Source organism: Malus domestica, chromosome 16 (genome assembly GCF_042453785.1).
Source record: "Malus domestica chromosome 16, GDT2T_hap1".
NCBI lineage: Eukaryota > Viridiplantae > Streptophyta > Magnoliopsida > Rosales > Rosaceae > Malus > Malus domestica.
In genome coordinates, this window is record NC_091676.1 from 9,349,740 (window position 1) to 9,366,153 (window position 16,414).

Below are 16,414 nucleotides of genomic sequence, written 5' to 3' on the forward strand. Positions count from 1 at the left end.
ACATCTCAAGACCTTAGGCCATCTCCAATCGAATAAGGGCCAGATGGCTCTCTTTGATCCTATAACCTTCCAATAAATTAATATTTTAATGAACAGTGTTAGACCATTTTTCTTACCATCTCCAACCGAGAGTCCATAGGGCCTTAGGCCAAACATAGCCTTATGACAAAAAACCATCTCCAACTGAAGAGGCCAAAGGATCATAGGGCCAAACATAATTTATTATTTTAAATGAATTACTTTGGTTACTTAAATTAAATTACCTCAATAATTTTTCGAGATGGAATCTCAATAATTTTACATCTCTGATCTCAAGTGTCAAGTGTTGATGTGTGAGTAACTTTGCAGATTTCTTGTCACTAAGGAATCTCAATAGGTCAAGAAGGGCTCGTGCAAAAACATATGATGGGCCTAATTTTCCTTTTAATCCAATAACTGGTAATATCTCTTTAAATGAGTATATGAGGCGTCATAGGATGATACATTCTTGTGCCACAAATAAGTACCTACAACACGATCTTGTTGCACATCTTTGGGCCAAAAGAAGCATGGAGTATACGTTTAAGTTTTATGTTGTTAAATGTTTTTAAAAATGTTGTTTAAGTTTAATGTTGTTAATTTTTTTATGTTGTTTAATGTTACTTAATGTTATTTAATGTTGTTTAATATTGTTTAATGTTGTTTAATATTGTTTCATATTGTTTCATGTTACTTAATTTATTTAATATTGTTTAATGGCTTAGGAAGTTATAGGAAAACAATAGAATTTTTAAATTTTTTTAAAAAAAATCAAATATAACGGCTAGTAGCCGTTGGTTTCAAAAATTTGGTCCGGCCAGAGGCTGGCTAGTTGGCTGAGTTGGGCGAGCCGGTTGACATTTTTCTCTTTTTTTGGCCCGGTGGGGCCCACGAGCCATTTGGCCTAGCCCTCGGTTGGAGATAGTTTTGTTGTCATTTCGGGTTATTTTCGATCCTATAACCCTCTGGCCGGATCGGTTGGAGATGGTCTTATAGTCATTGGTTCGACAATCATAGCCGAAGGAATGGGTTTTTGCTGGCCTATCATTCGAAGAATCCTTTCGGAAGATGGGCCTAGGCAATTTCACATACTTTATAACTGAAGGGTTCCAAATTCTGTGGTTGGATTGGATTAATGATGTGCGGCTGAGATACATGCGAATGAAGGCAGAGGTTTTGATCAGAGAGCACCATGACTGCGCACCAAGCTGCATTTGAGTAAAGATTTTGGTGGGGGGAACCACGGCAGGATTTCCCATCAGATTTCTTCTGGAAAGTTCCTATATAAATCATGTCTAGTTATTTCAAATACATTATATAAGGTTTAAGAGGAATATGTGGTCAAGTGGACCACCAAATACATGGGATTATGGCAATGGAATCATAGGCTTGGTTGGCATTCACTTTGCTTTTTTCCTTCTTTCAAGCATGCTAATTTTGGCCCCAAATGCATGACCTGCCGGGTTTCTCAGTATCCCCACCACAAGCTTTTTACATTCTTTTCTTGCTTCCTAGCCTTTGTACATCACATGTGGATGCATTTTTGTGACACACATTGGGCAAGACAAACTAAATTAACGCTGGGGTTTACATCTTCCACAATACAACCATCCGGATCACAATCAAGAAGGGGAAAAAATAAATAAATAATGGAGAATTGTTAATGTCATAAGCAGGATTAGCATAAGACTATGGTACTCCCATAAAAAATGGGAAATAGGCGTCGGTACAGAGTTGCGTCAGCTGTAGATATAGACTAGGCTAAGGGACGGACTTCATCTCTTCTATTCTCTTCACTTACACCTTACACTTCCCCATATTCTCTATCGCTCTCATCACGTCACAAGCACCATTACCAAAAGACTCTAATACTCGGAGAATTGATCCAAACTCAGCTATCACGGGGATTATTCCCACCCTCTACCTCTCTCATCATGTGATGAGTTACCCTAGAATTTGTTGATGAGAGAGAGAGAGAGAGAGAGAGAGTCATCCTGTTTCATGTAAGTTTTTTCTCCACAGGACTCGGATTGAATGAACACTGAAGCATTCAAGCATTACAGAACAAGGACATGAGAGTTATCTAGTTGCTTCAGGTTTGAAAGGACCCGTGATTTTTGAAAAAGTCGTCCAGAAAAGACAGCCAGTAAAGCCCTACCATCATTCGGTGGTGAAAAACGAAAATAATTGATATGTGCCCCCACATTGTTAATCTGCTTACTTTTAGTCCAAAGTCAGAAATTTCCTTGACTTCCAGCTTCTTCACCACAGTGATTATCCACCGATTAAAACAGTAAAAGTATACAATTCTAAGAGAAATGTGCAGATTGCAGAAGCAAATATTTCTGAAGTCTAAAAGTTCCCAATAATCTACAGAAATAGGAGCTTCAGTAAAGTACTTACATCTGATTCAAAAACTGTGCAGTTGGGTTAGCATGTGAACAAGTTCATCGCTTGAGGGCCTCTCTGCTGGCAAATCTGATAGGCATACAACGGCGATTCGCACTGCCATCAACATCTCATCTTCCTCCACTTCTTCACCTATTATACTCTTATCTAATGCTTCCCGTGCCTCGCCTGCTTGCTGCAAGTGCCGCAGCCACCGCCCTAAACTTCCGCCACTAGCTGCTTCCCCAAAGAAGGGATCGGTTGGGTCTCTTCCGGTTAATAAAACGCCCAATATCATCCCAAAGCTGAAAATGTCGCTCTTATCCGTGTACCTGTCGAAATTGAATATGTTGCATTTAGTAAAAGAGCGATATGTTTTCAACAAGAGCAAAGAAATGATCTCATGTTTAAATTGTTCTTTCCTTTCACCTATCAATAGCTAAAGTTTTCTTTCTACGCGGAATTTCTGTTTCAATTGGCCTACAACAACGCCAGTAAGTTACTAACGAAACTGCTACTAATGAAACCCCATTACACAAAATCTAAGGCAAACATCAATAAACAAACTAACAAACAATATTCTGAAGTTCTACAAAGCCTTGAATCTGAACTAACAAGCATTTCACTGTAAAACATCAATAAACCATCAAGAGGTAATTTTCGGCTACGTCAAAAGACAGATGATCTGAATCCCAAGTCATTGAGTAGAAGAGTATTGGGCGGGAGCATTTTTTCCTCCAGCGCAGGGGCGTAAAAAAGCAGGAGTGGGATTGCAATCCAATTCACAACCCACCCACACCCCCAAACCCCAGGCGGTATCGGGGGTAAGCCCCGAGTAAACATGGCCTTGTGCAGGAGAACAAGCCATTTAAAAGAGAGCACCTAAATGGCTAACATTAATCAAGAGGTACCAAACCTAAGCCAATCCTGCCCTTAATCTAAAAACACTTTGGCATGTGGAATACCGAACTATTGATAAGTATTCTGAAGGCAAGGAAATTAATAAGGGCCATACAAAAATATCAACAACAAAAAACATTACGAATTTCGGATATTACCAAAGTCTCGTATGTATACCTGCCGTTCTGGAAACACTCTGGAGCGCTGTATTCAGATGTTGCTACATCCAAATAAGGCGCAAGCTTCGCCAACCCATAATCTCCCAACCTCGGCTCAAACTCCGAATCCAACATAACATTTGTAGGCTTCAAATTGTAGTGCATAATCTGAGGAACATACGAATGCAGATACTGAAGTCCCTTAATCACCCCGACTGCAATCCGAAGCCGAACTTCCCAACTGAGCTGCAACTCGGTTTCTCTAACTCTGTTCATAGCATCCTCCAAGCTCCCATTCGGCACAAAATCATAAACCAAAGAGAACCTATCGTGTTCGCGAACATAAGCCCGCAGGCTCATCAAATGCCTGTGTCTTAGGCCAGCAAGCACTTCAAGCTCCTGCTGTATCCGCCGCTTCGCCGCCTTGCTCTGAGCCTCCGGCGAGCCACACTCCGAAAAGGGTCCGAGCTGCTTGACTGCAATAATCAGCCCATTGTCCAAAACAGTCCTGCAGTACTTCCCAATGGGGCTAGAACCCAGCAACTGGTTTTCGCTAGCCAGTGCTAATTGGAGCGTTTTGGGGTCGATCTTCGGGGAGAAAATGACGGGGCCCTTGAGAATTGGTGTTCTGCTGATGTAGCGGACAAAGCACCGGACTAAGAGTGCAGTGAGGATGGCACAAATTACTCCGGTCAGGACTCCCAACACAATGCTCAGAATAATTCTTTGGTGCTCGTTCTTCGAGTGGGGATGCTTCACTGGCGACGGAGGCTCGATTTCTTGGGACCGCACAGCCTCTGGCCGGCAGCACAAACCCAATACCAAAAGGAGAAGCCTTGGGATTGGACTGTTCATTACTGAGGTACTTCTTCTTCTATCCATTCCAGTAGAAATTAAAAATAAAATAAAAAATCACATAAAATCCCAGAAATATTCAACGGAATCCCAAGAGCTTAAACCCTATAAAACCCAGACGCAAATTACCAAAACCAACATCAAAGCTGCAATCTTTCTTCAGAATCCGACCAAAAATACTCAGAGCAGCAGCTGCTATGGCCTCAAAAGCTCAAATTTTTGTTCTGGTTTTCTGACGGCTTCAGCCACCGTGCAGCTTGGAGGCGCAGAAAACGCAACGCCGCCCAGAAACGCTCGGAGCTCTGCGGAAAGTGAGAAGAAACCCCATGGGAGAGAGCTCCAAGAGGCATGAAGAAAGAGAGTATCAGATAAAAGTCGATTTTTTTTACGGGAAAATCTTCAGAGAAAGGACGCAACGAATCATTTCGTCACCAAGTCGCTTCTTTTTTTTCTCTTCAACTCAAACCCCTCTTTGTTTTTACACTCTTTAAACCCACTACTGAGTTAAAATGCTTGCCAAAAATGGCGAACCAAACAAAAAGCAAGTTCCAAAACTTGCCGGTTTCACACAGAAAGCGAGTCCCTTTCTCTTCACAAACTACCCAAGTGCACAAAAATCCCTCCCTCTCTCTCTCAAACTCTGTATTACTCTCTCTCTCTCTGGGTTTGGGAAGGAGAGAGAGACACTTTCTGTGACTGTTTGCTTTTTTTTTTTTTTTTTTCTCTCTCATGCGGATGCGGAGGACAAAACTGGGCTTCCCGCCTTTGAGAGACTCTACTAACCCCCGTACGTGGTGGGGTCCACCCCGCCACGTTGGCACCGTGTTGCTATCACGAGAGGCCGAAAGCGAAACATCGAACTGTGTGAGACGAGGCCTAGCAAACGCCAAACGCATCTCCGCCGTTGGTTGTTGACGGAGGAGATTCTGGCCGTCTATAGAGAACCAACCAACAGCGGGTATTTATTCCGATTATAAATGGATGGGGGATTGTGGAGTGACTATGTTGGAGCGGGTTCATAATCACTGTGACGTCTCAAGATTATATTCATATTCCACACACTTTTTTTTGTAGTTTTATTGAATAATTAAACATAATTAGCTGACATAATTAAACAACGGCATGTGAAAGGTATAAAAAAAAACATGTGTTTGTCATTCCTCATAACAAAATGATATATAAAGATCTCTTTTCGCATGGTATTCTTATTTACATTATAATTTCCTTGAATTCGATTTCAAATAAATCATTTCCGATATCTCCTCCTTATAAGAAATACTTGACATGAAAAAAGCTAAAAAAAAATGTGTCACGAATATATTGTGTTGTTCTTGTTTTATTTTTTTACAAAGCGTCACATAATTAATGAGTTTGAAACACCGTATGAGCACCTTCTTCTCATAGAAATCTCTTTCGGGGATTCCAGATTAACGAATGGTGATTAGTAAAGTGATTATCTTATTTTGCTTTTAGGGTTTGTTATTAAATCAATAATTTAATTAATAATTTGTGTGGGGATGAAGGGAATAATCTTTGGTTGGCTCGGTTTTCGCTTTCGAGTACAGTTGTGTTTGTAAAACCATGATTGGGTGTGTCTCGGGACGCGCGAAAGACCAACACGCGGGCACGTGTGGGCCTCATCCTTTTCAGGCCCAACATGAGCATCAACATCAACCATCAAGGGCTTTTCCACACCCAATTTCATAAAAAGATAAGACTCGGATAATTATGGAAATGGATCTATTTAATTAATCATGTTTTGGTTCACAAACGAACGAAGAAGTATTTCTCATGTCATGGCAGTTGAGTTGGCACCATCAAGGCGTCAATCACTGGATATAAAATATGAACTAGGCTAGCCAGTCTATAGGACTTTCATAATATAGAGAATACAGATTATTGATGTTTTATGTTGATAATATAATGTTAATGTGTCGGTTTCTTTGCAAGTGCATTGCATCATCAGTACGGAACGCACCATGGGCTCATGTGAATTGTGGAAGAAGATCCTCCTGACCAGTTCATCTAGGCTATTCAAATTTAATCTGATAGCTCCAAATAGGAGGGTTTTCTAAAACTTATAATAATTGCAGCTGTTGGATTAAATTTGAACGGTCCAGATGGACTGGTTTAGGATTTAGGAGGATCCCCATCATGAGCTCAGGAGAAGATCCTCTTCCGTGAATTGTAATTTTAAGTGGAATCGAACTGTGTTTACGTAGTGGAGCTCATTCTTCTGTGAGTGTCTTACTATTCTATTCGATTCATAGACAAACATCTCAAATAGGAAAGAAAACAAAAACAAAAACAAAAACAAAACAAAAAACAAACCAATTATAAAATAGAAAGAAAAAAAAAAGGATCTCATAGTTAAAATTACATTGAACTCATCGCTATAAAACTTGCACCAACATAACAACAGTATTATTATTATTATTATTATTAAAAATCAAATTAACAAATGCCACACACATGAATTATCATGATGTGACCCATTAGTTGAAAACGAATTTCAAACCCGTATTTCATACAGCATGTCCTAGATTTAATTCTTGACGCTCGTGAATCATACGATGATGAACAGGAACATTGATATGCCTCTATGAGTCTTGCTGACTCTAAAAAAATGAACTGTCGTGACGAAACCACCAGGTCCCTTTAAAAATAAAAAAAAATAAAAAGAATAATTCCACACACATGCCTTTCAAGTACCAATAATGTTGAAAAAATTAGGCAACAGAGCCAGGAATCAGTATCCTTAAATTCAACAATATACTGGATTCGTCTAAACATAACATATATGGTTTACCTAACTTTGACTTGGAGGGAGACTCACTCTTGGTATGGTACGGTCTTGGGTTGGCCTACTTGCTACATTTGACTGAGCGTAACATCATCACCATTCACCTTCACAAAATGTCACTGCCACTCCCAACTACACATTTGACATTCCATTTCGCTAACTTTGTTTTTTCACTCTCACATGGATCAAATTATATAGCATCAACCTTTTCTATTGCGGTTTCGGAAACCCTAAACCTAGAATAACATAATAAGGTTGAAATTTTGAGCTTCTTAGAGTTAGAGCCACCAAAAGCTTCCACTACAAGAAATCATGTACAAATACACAATGGCCTACACTAAATCCTCACAACAGCTTCACCCCGAAAGGAAGCAGAAAACTGAATGAACAAAAGAGAACACATTACAGAGCCCCTTGGCTGAAAGCTACCGCATGCTTTCGGCTAAGACCACCGGAGGCATTACAACCCTGGCCGACATTGTTCAACAATGCACCCCCCCCCCCATCGGTAGGCACCACCCTACCACTCTCAAAACCCACAAAACACTTCCTGATATTTCATTCAGAGGATAACAAGCTCTCAAATTTACGGACTATATTACACAAATGTGATACCTTTGTCTCTTTGGATAAACATCATCCAGCACCTATGAAGTTGCATTCGGATAGTTTAGTTTGGTTGCTAATATGAGAGTTTCATCCATTGGAGTCCGATAACATAGCAAGGACCTCGCTATCATCAAAGTTCGACTCCACTGCCAGTTCGAGGGGGGTTTTCCCTTCCCCATTTAATGCTCGTGGATCAGCTCCCCTGCAGATGCAATAGAACCCCCTTCAGTAGCGAATCATGAAAACAGAGGTGGAAACATAGCATTGAGAAAGAAGCTGACAGCTAGACAGTTTAATATGTATGCACAGATTAGGAAAATGTAATGCATGGGTTTTAAAAAACTGCAGATCCAACCATGAGATATTCACCTTGTAAGAAGCAATTTTGCGAATGTGTTTTTGCCTCTCAGAATACAACGGTCGAGTGGTGTGTGACCTCTTGAATCAGTCACATTTATATTCACTCCATACTGTAAGAGGAGTTCAAGCATGCCAATGTCTGCAGTTTCACAAGCAAGGTGGAGAAGAGTGCACCCATCTAGATCCTCCACTTGCTGGCCTTCACTTGTACCACTCAAGGTTGAAGAGCTATGTGACGACTTGTCCAATGAATCCCCAGCTAAGCAGCTCGAGCCTTGGTCATGGCTAGTCTGCTCATGCATCAGCATTACTTTGGCAAGGGTTAATGAAGAGTTACATGACGCTTGCTCATACACCGCATTCAAATCTGGCTCAGAATTAACAATGTGACGATATACAGCTTTTTTGTCATTCGCACGAACACCCTCCCAAATCTGTTGTGCTACCAAATGAGTATATTGTGCATCTTTTGGTTTCCGGACAAAAAGCTTTTCTGCATACTGTGATTAACAAAAGAATACACATTAACGTCCACATTTCTGAAGCAGTCTGTAGATTTTCCGCTAGTAGCAGGTAGTAAGGAGATCAGTTCGCTATATAATAGGAGATCTTCAAGAATAGTCATGTATCATAAGTTGACAAAAGGTAGTCCCCAAATCATTAGTCTTGTAAAAACTAAGATGAACCCAAGTAAGGTTCATCCATGTCATACAGGAACAATACTGTTATGCCGTTATACACTATGTACAGCCGTTATTGCAAGATCCATAAGCCATGATCAGTATAAGAGAGGACGACAAGTATTCCAACAAGCCAATAAAGGTTCACAGTCTCAAACTACAGTCTAGACAAAATTGCATTTTTGTCTTTAGTATTAGAAAATGTGTTCTTTAGATTGGGCTGATGTTCTAAAACTATTGCTTCCTTATCAACTTCGAATTTAATACTACAATCTTATAAACGTTCGACAACAAAACAAGTTAAGTTGATCGGTTAATTCAATAAGAAATAGGCCTTAGAGCTCGATTTCGTTGGTACCATCCAACTGAATCCAATTCAATTGTTTACTTTTTCAATTTCAGTGAATTGAAATATTCAACCAAAACCCATTTTCAAAACAGCAAGTGTAAAAAAAGGTCGTACCCAGTGCACAAGGCTCCCGCTTTACGCAGGGTCTGGGAGTTTTTCGTACCCAGTGCACAAGGCTCCCGCTTTACGCAGGGTCTGGGAGAGGTGAATGTCAGCTAGCCTTACCCCCATTTATGGAGAGGCTGCTCCCTCAAAACAGCAAGTGTAAGAATCAAAAATTTGATAATTAGAATGTAAATATTGAAATGCTTTCTGGTCATCCAACTAGTAACTGTGAGGCATGAAAAGACATACCTTTGCATGAATGAATTTCTCCTTTACTGGTATAGAATCACTCTGACTGGGTTTGCTGATAAAAACTAGCTGTTTTTTATCGGACTTGTATGACCTTCACCAGAAGAATACAATTGAAATCTCGCAACAGTCCAGTAGAGAAGAAATAAATACAATACACGAAAGAGTTGTGACAGAATCCCTACCCTGTGGATATAAGATCAACCTGAAAGGCAGTTCTTGATTGCAAAAGTTCCTCCCAGACTGAGTTGGAAAAGGCATTACCCAAAGACTGAAACAAATTTATAACGGAAGGCTCCCACACTTTAACATCCAGCGTAAGAGACCTTACCTGCAATAAAAGACACCGAGAAGAAAAGTTGCAGAAATTCAGTAACTGGTACAGACACTAAATTTTTATAGGATCAGTACATATAAACAAAAGAACTATTACGAAAATGTTACTGTCAATATACAAATATACAATCCAAAACAAAATTTGGTAATTTCCTGCATATTTACTGCTTTACCAAGTTATCATTTGTATAATCCTTAATTCTCCAGTAACTGCACTCACAATTCATTGTAAAAAAAACATTAAAAATTAAAAATTAAAAAAAATTAAAAAAAAAAACCTTGGAAAAAGATTTAACACATTGGCCAGTTTACACATTCCATGTTAATGAAAATCCAAAACTTCATTATTGCTATTATTGAAAAGTAAACCACATTACTATTAGGCAATTAGGAATCATATGAAGTAAGGTTCTTTAGATTCCCTACTTGATAAATACTTGAAATTGTATGTGTAGAAAAGTAGAGCAACCAAGAACATGAAAAATATAATAGTTATTTGATGGGCGTTACACAACACTTGTTCAGACAGTGCACAACTCGCAGATATAAAATGTGAAACGGCTAAGTACGAAAAATATTGTGATTAACCTTTGAGATATGTACACCAAGATTACGATGAACACCGGAGCACTCAATACAAACGAGAACACCAAGATTTAATGATGCCCAATCTGGCTCTGGGGCACCACAATCAGCACACTTATCATTCCCACATACTCGTCGTAGCATGTCAATTGTCTTTTCGGTTTTTAAAGATGATCTTTGATGTTGTGAGCTTCTCAATGGGCGCTCAGAATTTGCAAAAGTAAGGCTCCTCTCGGACACAAGTTCTTCAACTCCAGTGTGATCAAAATCAGAACTCTCAAATGAACTACTCTCACTGGCAGAATGACGATGGCTTCCCATGGGACTAGGAGGCAGAAACTGAAATGCAATTGGACCAAACTCATCAATGAGACTAAGAAAATCAATGGCCACATAATCATGTAAAACTTTCAAAACACAATTACCCTCTCAGGAGCTTGAGAGCTAAGTAATGAAGCAATAACCCCTGTTATCTTTTCAATCCAATCCATTTGATCAAGTGCACTCTCTGCCTGCACTGACAAGCATAAATCAATATCATTGCAGGAACTACTAGATAAAAATAACTATAAAAAACTCGCCAAACTGGCAGGTTCAAAAACCAGATAAATACATAGCAAGCCTAAGCTCACAAGGGCCAGCTACGCTGAATCGAACCTGCAAAGTATAGTTCTTTGTCGGTGAAATGATTCTGAAACAAAACCTCAGATCTGACTGGTCAGCATCAACTTTGATAGTTGATGTAAGCAGATTCACTGTGTGATGAGCAACAGATTTTTCATCATGCACTCCACCATGATAATGAGAAGAAAGCCACCGACTCAGCAGTCCAGAACCAAGCTCAGAACTATTCCTTTGACCAGAAAGTTGACTACCAGATCCCTAAAAGTTATAGACAAACAAAATAACAAAACGTGATACTAATATATAAAAATAAAAAAAAACACAGGACAAACTTCAAGCATTCTGCATCCTAACTTCTTGTAAAAATTACTTACAGATGGTTTGCTGCATTGTTTTCGATAGTAATAGAGCATTCCTCGGCTATCAAGAACAAAAAACCTTCTTTTCCAGTCACCTCTTAAGTTAGAGGAACGTTTTGAGAGGTAACCTTGCCTAATGGTTTGAACCTGATTATTGCTTACTGTTAAATTTTGTCTATAGTATTAAATGTAGTGATGAAATAAAAACAACTGCAACATCAAAATGAACATAGGTCACGTTAATAAATTAAAGGCAATAATATGAAGCTTCATCAAACCTTTCCCTTTGCAGCAGACTGCATAACAGCATCTATCATTTTATGCGAACTTCTACCAATGGCTTGTATCCCGTCCCCATTGGGAGATCCATTAGAACCATTAGAAGACCACCTACTCTCTCGATCAACCTGTCGTTTGTAATCTTGCATCCTTTCATGAAGAGCAGCCTGTTCATAGTTGGATCTTTCTCTTGATTGCTGAGCATATGTCAAGACCTAGGAAATAATAAGAGGTCCAATTTAAAATGATTCTTATTACAAACATATGAAAAAAGTTCAGAACAAACCTGATTAATATATGGCTCCATTTGATGCAACAACTCATAACCCTACACATGGCAACAGTTTAAGGTCAGCATGGTAGTGATAAAGCAAGTGAAACGTAGAGAAAACCTGACTTTCAGTCTACCTGTTTGAAGTAACGAAGATGAGCATCCATTGTTCCACTGACCGCTTCCAGAAATTCAAACCTCTTTTTCGCTTCAACATTAGAAAGAGCAGTCACCTGCGAATAGAATGGTCCAAATCATAAATCCAAGGTCTCAATGGCATGAACTCATTGATTTCTGGAAGAATGGGACGAGAAAATTACCAGACTAAAACGAGCTTGCTCAAATGTAGTCCTTGCATTATGAAGCTCCTGCAATATCTCTTAAGTCGTATTAGAATGTAAGAATGGATAGTTTCCAATAATATAGACAAGAACACAGGTCTATAAAATAAAATAAAAAGAGAAATTAGCACCACAAATTACCTCCTCAAGAAGGGTAACCACGTCACTCTTTGTGCCTTTTCTCAATGAGAGAAATTTCTCACGAGCCTGCAAATATTATTAAAGTATCAAACCAAGTGTCCAATACCAAAACAAGAATCAAATTGTTACATTAACCTCAATATAGCTGGAAGATGTATTAAATTAATTAAGAATATGAAGCACACCTGGTCATAAACAAGGCTAGCCTTGTCAAAATGTTTCCGCGCTTCCTGCACAAGGACAATACTCGATATTGAAAAAACTAAGAGATAAACTTAAATGGTCTAACCCACAATTATTTCACCATACCTTGACCTCATGCAAATCAATATTCACAAACTGTAACAGTCTGTCATTTAGCATATGCTCAACCTGTACGGGGAAGAGAAAAATAGGTTATACAAGATAACATCTTCACCTTATCCATGATAAGGAATAAACTATTCATCCAACAGGCAGCAAAACACAGAGAGCTTGGAAATGAAGAGCATGGAATGCATTTGATATATGTAAGGACTAGAGAAGCTAATCGCCCTAAAGCTAGTAGTGACTGCATAAGCCGCAATGTATAACGGTTAGCCATGACATGTACACAGTTGAGTTCCTTTATCTCAAGTAAAACTACTTTCCAAAGCCAAAATTGAAAGATGGAAATAATATCAAGCTTCAAAAAGGAATTCATCGCAAGCCAAAATTAAGAACAAACCATTTTAAGTTTCAACTAATATCTGTTTCTCAAATAGTATATTGAAATGATATTCCATGAACTACGGACAAAATTATTTTGATTGCAAGATCATAATGAAGCCAATTAGCTTGCAGCAATAGATTTGACATGTAATTACAAATAAAACAAAGTTATTACCTGGGATCGAAGAACTTCCTTGTAAGTCCCAATTTCCCTCAATGCGATAGTAAATTTAGTCATAACAGGACCTAGTGAAGAAGAAAGGAGTTCAATTATTGATATTTTAATCATCAATGTTTGATTTGGTACTCTTTATGCTGACAATTTGGCATACCTCCAAAAGCCACACTGATTGGATCATTATGCCCCCCACCAAAAGTTTCTAAGGCGCTAGCAAAAGCAATGTCCCCATCATATGCTTCCCCAAGCCCTTCACTGCCAGCAAAACGAAAAAGAAAAGGCCTTTAAGTAATTCCCTGACAAACTCAACATTCAAGTCTAGTGAGGGTTAATTTCATTCAGATAAAAAGGATGACGAAGGAAGACCCAGAACCACTTGATCACATGTTATATTAGTATCAAAGTTTGGATGCCCTCCATATTTGAGAGCTATTAAAAGTGCAAAAGCATAAGATACTGGGTGGTCAAGTTTTTGTGGTGCCAAATTTACATTTGACATCATCAGAAATGTAATTGAATACACAACAATTGACGAACTCGAAAGTTCTGCCCCGAGTTTTTTGTAGATGAAATAATATAAAAACGCATCAAAAGATTAGGCATACGTGTATTTTCGGCATCCTTTGTAAAACCTCAAACTTCTTTCCCTCAAAGTTTCCGCATTTTCCTCCATGGATAGTATCTGCACCAACAAAAGTTTCATCAATTACTACATACCACAGCCAAGCTTATGACTAGTAATCATATCACAACACAGACACAAGTACGAATAGCATCAGTAATATCTGTTAGCAAAAGTTCACTGCCCATGTATAATGGGTATAACCAGAATGCAATGACAGGAAGGGTGATGTAGGCCATCGCACGCATCACAAAGTAAATATGATTAGAAGGGGGAGGGCGGAGCTGTTTAATATAGGCTGCACTTGATGATTTCAGAGCCTAAGTAATCTAAAGCCAAGCAGGGCATAAGCAGATTTCACAAGTCGGGGTTATATAACACCATATCCAATCCTATCGAAACATACATCTTTCCAAAGGTTGATATCTTCGGCCCTCTCTCTAGAATACAAGTGCAAACTGACATACAGTACTATGGAAACAAAATTGCAAGCAATTAGCAATCGGAAGATAATTAATCTATCCATAACAAAGTTCGGACAGTCTTACAACTCGGAAACAACAGTAGCAAACTATAAATTCTTCAACTTTAACTTCCATACCTCCCATCAATTCATTCCAAATTACACAATTCAGCAATTTAAGGGATGCGGCATATGATGATTGTAACCAATGCAACTAAATCTATCACATGTGCAACTATTAGCAGCACATGCTCCATTTCTCTGCTCAGAAATCACCACCCACCAACTCCCCAAACGAGATTCAAAATCCAAACTTTCATTTCTCTCCCGGATTTTCTCAGCAACCAAACATGGCATTGGAAGAAAGAACAAAAACCATGCAACCAAACAACCCAGAAGAGAGAGAGAGAGAGAGAGAGAGAGAGAGAGAGAGAGAGAGAACCTGCTTGCGGAACATAGGAGAGTCATCGAGCTTAGTGAAATGCATTTTTGAGAACTTTGATTTCTCCTCCGACAAAAATATCAATCAGTACAGCAACTCAGGCGATTCTCCATCTTCTCCGCCAAGTCCAAAGCACTCAATCTCGGTCACCTAGATCTTTGCACATTTTAGATTCAGTCCAATCAAACCCCACAATTTAGGAAAACCCCAAGTCCAAATCAATCTATATCTCTCAAATCACCTCCAGCTTGCATGAATTTCACTCCCACCTCAGAGCTACAGAGCACCCACCAAACCAAAAACCCTTTTTTATTTTTCCCTTTTTCACTATTTTAAATGTTCAGCTTCAAAACCCTAGAAGAAGCAGCAGTACGGCCCACCCCAAAAGAAGAGAGAGAAGGAACCCTAAGAAGAAAGAAAGAGGCCAGAAGACATTTGACACGAAAGTTTGAGTCTTTGTTAAGCTTAAGCCGCATAGAGATACACCTATAATTACAGAATATCGGAGTCTTGGGAATTGAGAGCGACTGTTTGTGTGTGTGTGTGTGTGTGTGTTCGATTCGGTCGCGATTAGGCCATTTTTCAATTAACCTGAAAACGTCGCAAGAGACTGTGCCACAGTCACCTGACAATACTTTGGTACTCTCTACTCTCTACTCTCTACTCTCTCTCTCTTTCTCTTTCTCCCCCCTCTTTTGCTAATTGCGAGATTTGACTTACTTGTTGCTTGTTGGAAAGGAGGAAGTTGGTAGAGTGAGATCATACTGTTACTAACTCACATGTCAACAGAACACTAAAATTTAAGCATAGAATAGTTTAGGATGTGTGATATTTTGAGGGCGAGTTTTGACGCAACGAATAAAATTGTTTCTTTGTAACTAAAATGTTACGCGTTCGAGTTATAAAAATAGTTTTTTTGCAAAACAAGAGTAATGCTCGTAAAATGGGGAGCTTGTCGGCTTGGGATGAGCCGTTTCAAAAAATTTATATCGCATCTATGTAGAAGAAGCCGTTCCTTGTAATTAGTGTAACGCATAACTTTTTTTAAATGACGGTGTAATGCATAACTCTTCAATAATATTAGAGAATAAATCATTCTTCTTCGTATAAATCACATTCTAGTTGTACATTAAAAATAATAATAATAATAGGATGAAACGATTATTTTACAATCGCAATTGTTGAACTTTTTGAAACCAATCAAACGATTCATTAATCAAATATTAACTATATACTAGAAATTAATTATTCAGCAATTAGATTTAGGGATTTTCAAACTATTTTGGCAATTTTACAGTTCTCTTTGAGCGGCAGCGCTGCTCAGCGGACGATGTCGTTTTGGGCTTCTGTGTTCTCCAGTGCATAGGATTAGTCTTCAAAGTTTCTCCGACAGTGGTTAACTTTACAGGGTACGAGAGACGCGGACAACTGGTGGTACCAATGCGCCTCATCGGCGCGTGGGTTGAGCCCTAATAGATTTTCACCCATAGCTTGTCGTTAGGATCCGACGGCTGTTACGAATTCGGCTGTTGAGAGACGCGCCACCAAGCTGCCAGTTGAGAACAATGGGAGTGAAAGAGATGCTTCTGTCCCGCACGCTATGGCCACT

General features: G+C 39.1%; 2 protein-coding genes across 3 annotated transcripts; both read right to left on the reverse strand.

Moving 5' to 3' along the window:
- Nucleotides 1-2,239: 2,239 nt before the first annotated feature.
- LOC103433173 (inactive leucine-rich repeat receptor-like protein kinase CORYNE) lies at nt 2,240-5,335 on the reverse strand. 2 transcript variants are annotated; one of them, XM_070815662.1, is made up of 2 exons: nt 3,484-5,335; nt 2,240-2,738 (listed from the first exon to the last, which is right to left on the reverse strand). In XM_070815662.1, the coding sequence occupies exons 1-2, from the start codon at nt 4,344-4,346 to the stop codon at nt 2,429-2,431; spliced, it is 1,173 nt and encodes a 390-aa protein (XP_070671763.1). In that variant the 5' UTR covers nt 4,347-5,335; the 3' UTR covers nt 2,240-2,428. The 2 variants fall into 2 exon arrangements, with proteins under 2 accessions (XP_070671763.1, XP_070671764.1); XM_070815663.1 differs by having other exon boundaries at nt 2,555-2,738; nt 3,465-4,973.
- Nucleotides 5,336-7,062: 1,727 nt separating this feature from the next.
- LOC103433174 (ADP-ribosylation factor GTPase-activating protein AGD3) lies at nt 7,063-15,523 on the reverse strand. The gene is made up of 19 exons (XM_008371414.4): nt 14,806-15,523; nt 13,884-13,960; nt 13,433-13,533; nt 13,276-13,346; nt 12,720-12,782; nt 12,596-12,640; nt 12,411-12,476; nt 12,249-12,296; nt 12,066-12,161; nt 11,944-11,985; nt 11,657-11,872; nt 11,394-11,525; nt 11,053-11,277; nt 10,821-10,907; nt 10,399-10,734; nt 9,660-9,805; nt 9,475-9,568; nt 8,101-8,591; nt 7,063-7,933 (listed from the first exon to the last, which is right to left on the reverse strand). Exons 1-19 carry the CDS (start codon nt 14,848-14,850, stop codon nt 7,819-7,821), a joined length of 2,496 nt encoding a protein of 831 aa, XP_008369636.1. The 5' UTR covers nt 14,851-15,523; the 3' UTR covers nt 7,063-7,818.
- Between the last annotated feature and the right edge of the window lie 891 nt (nt 15,524-16,414).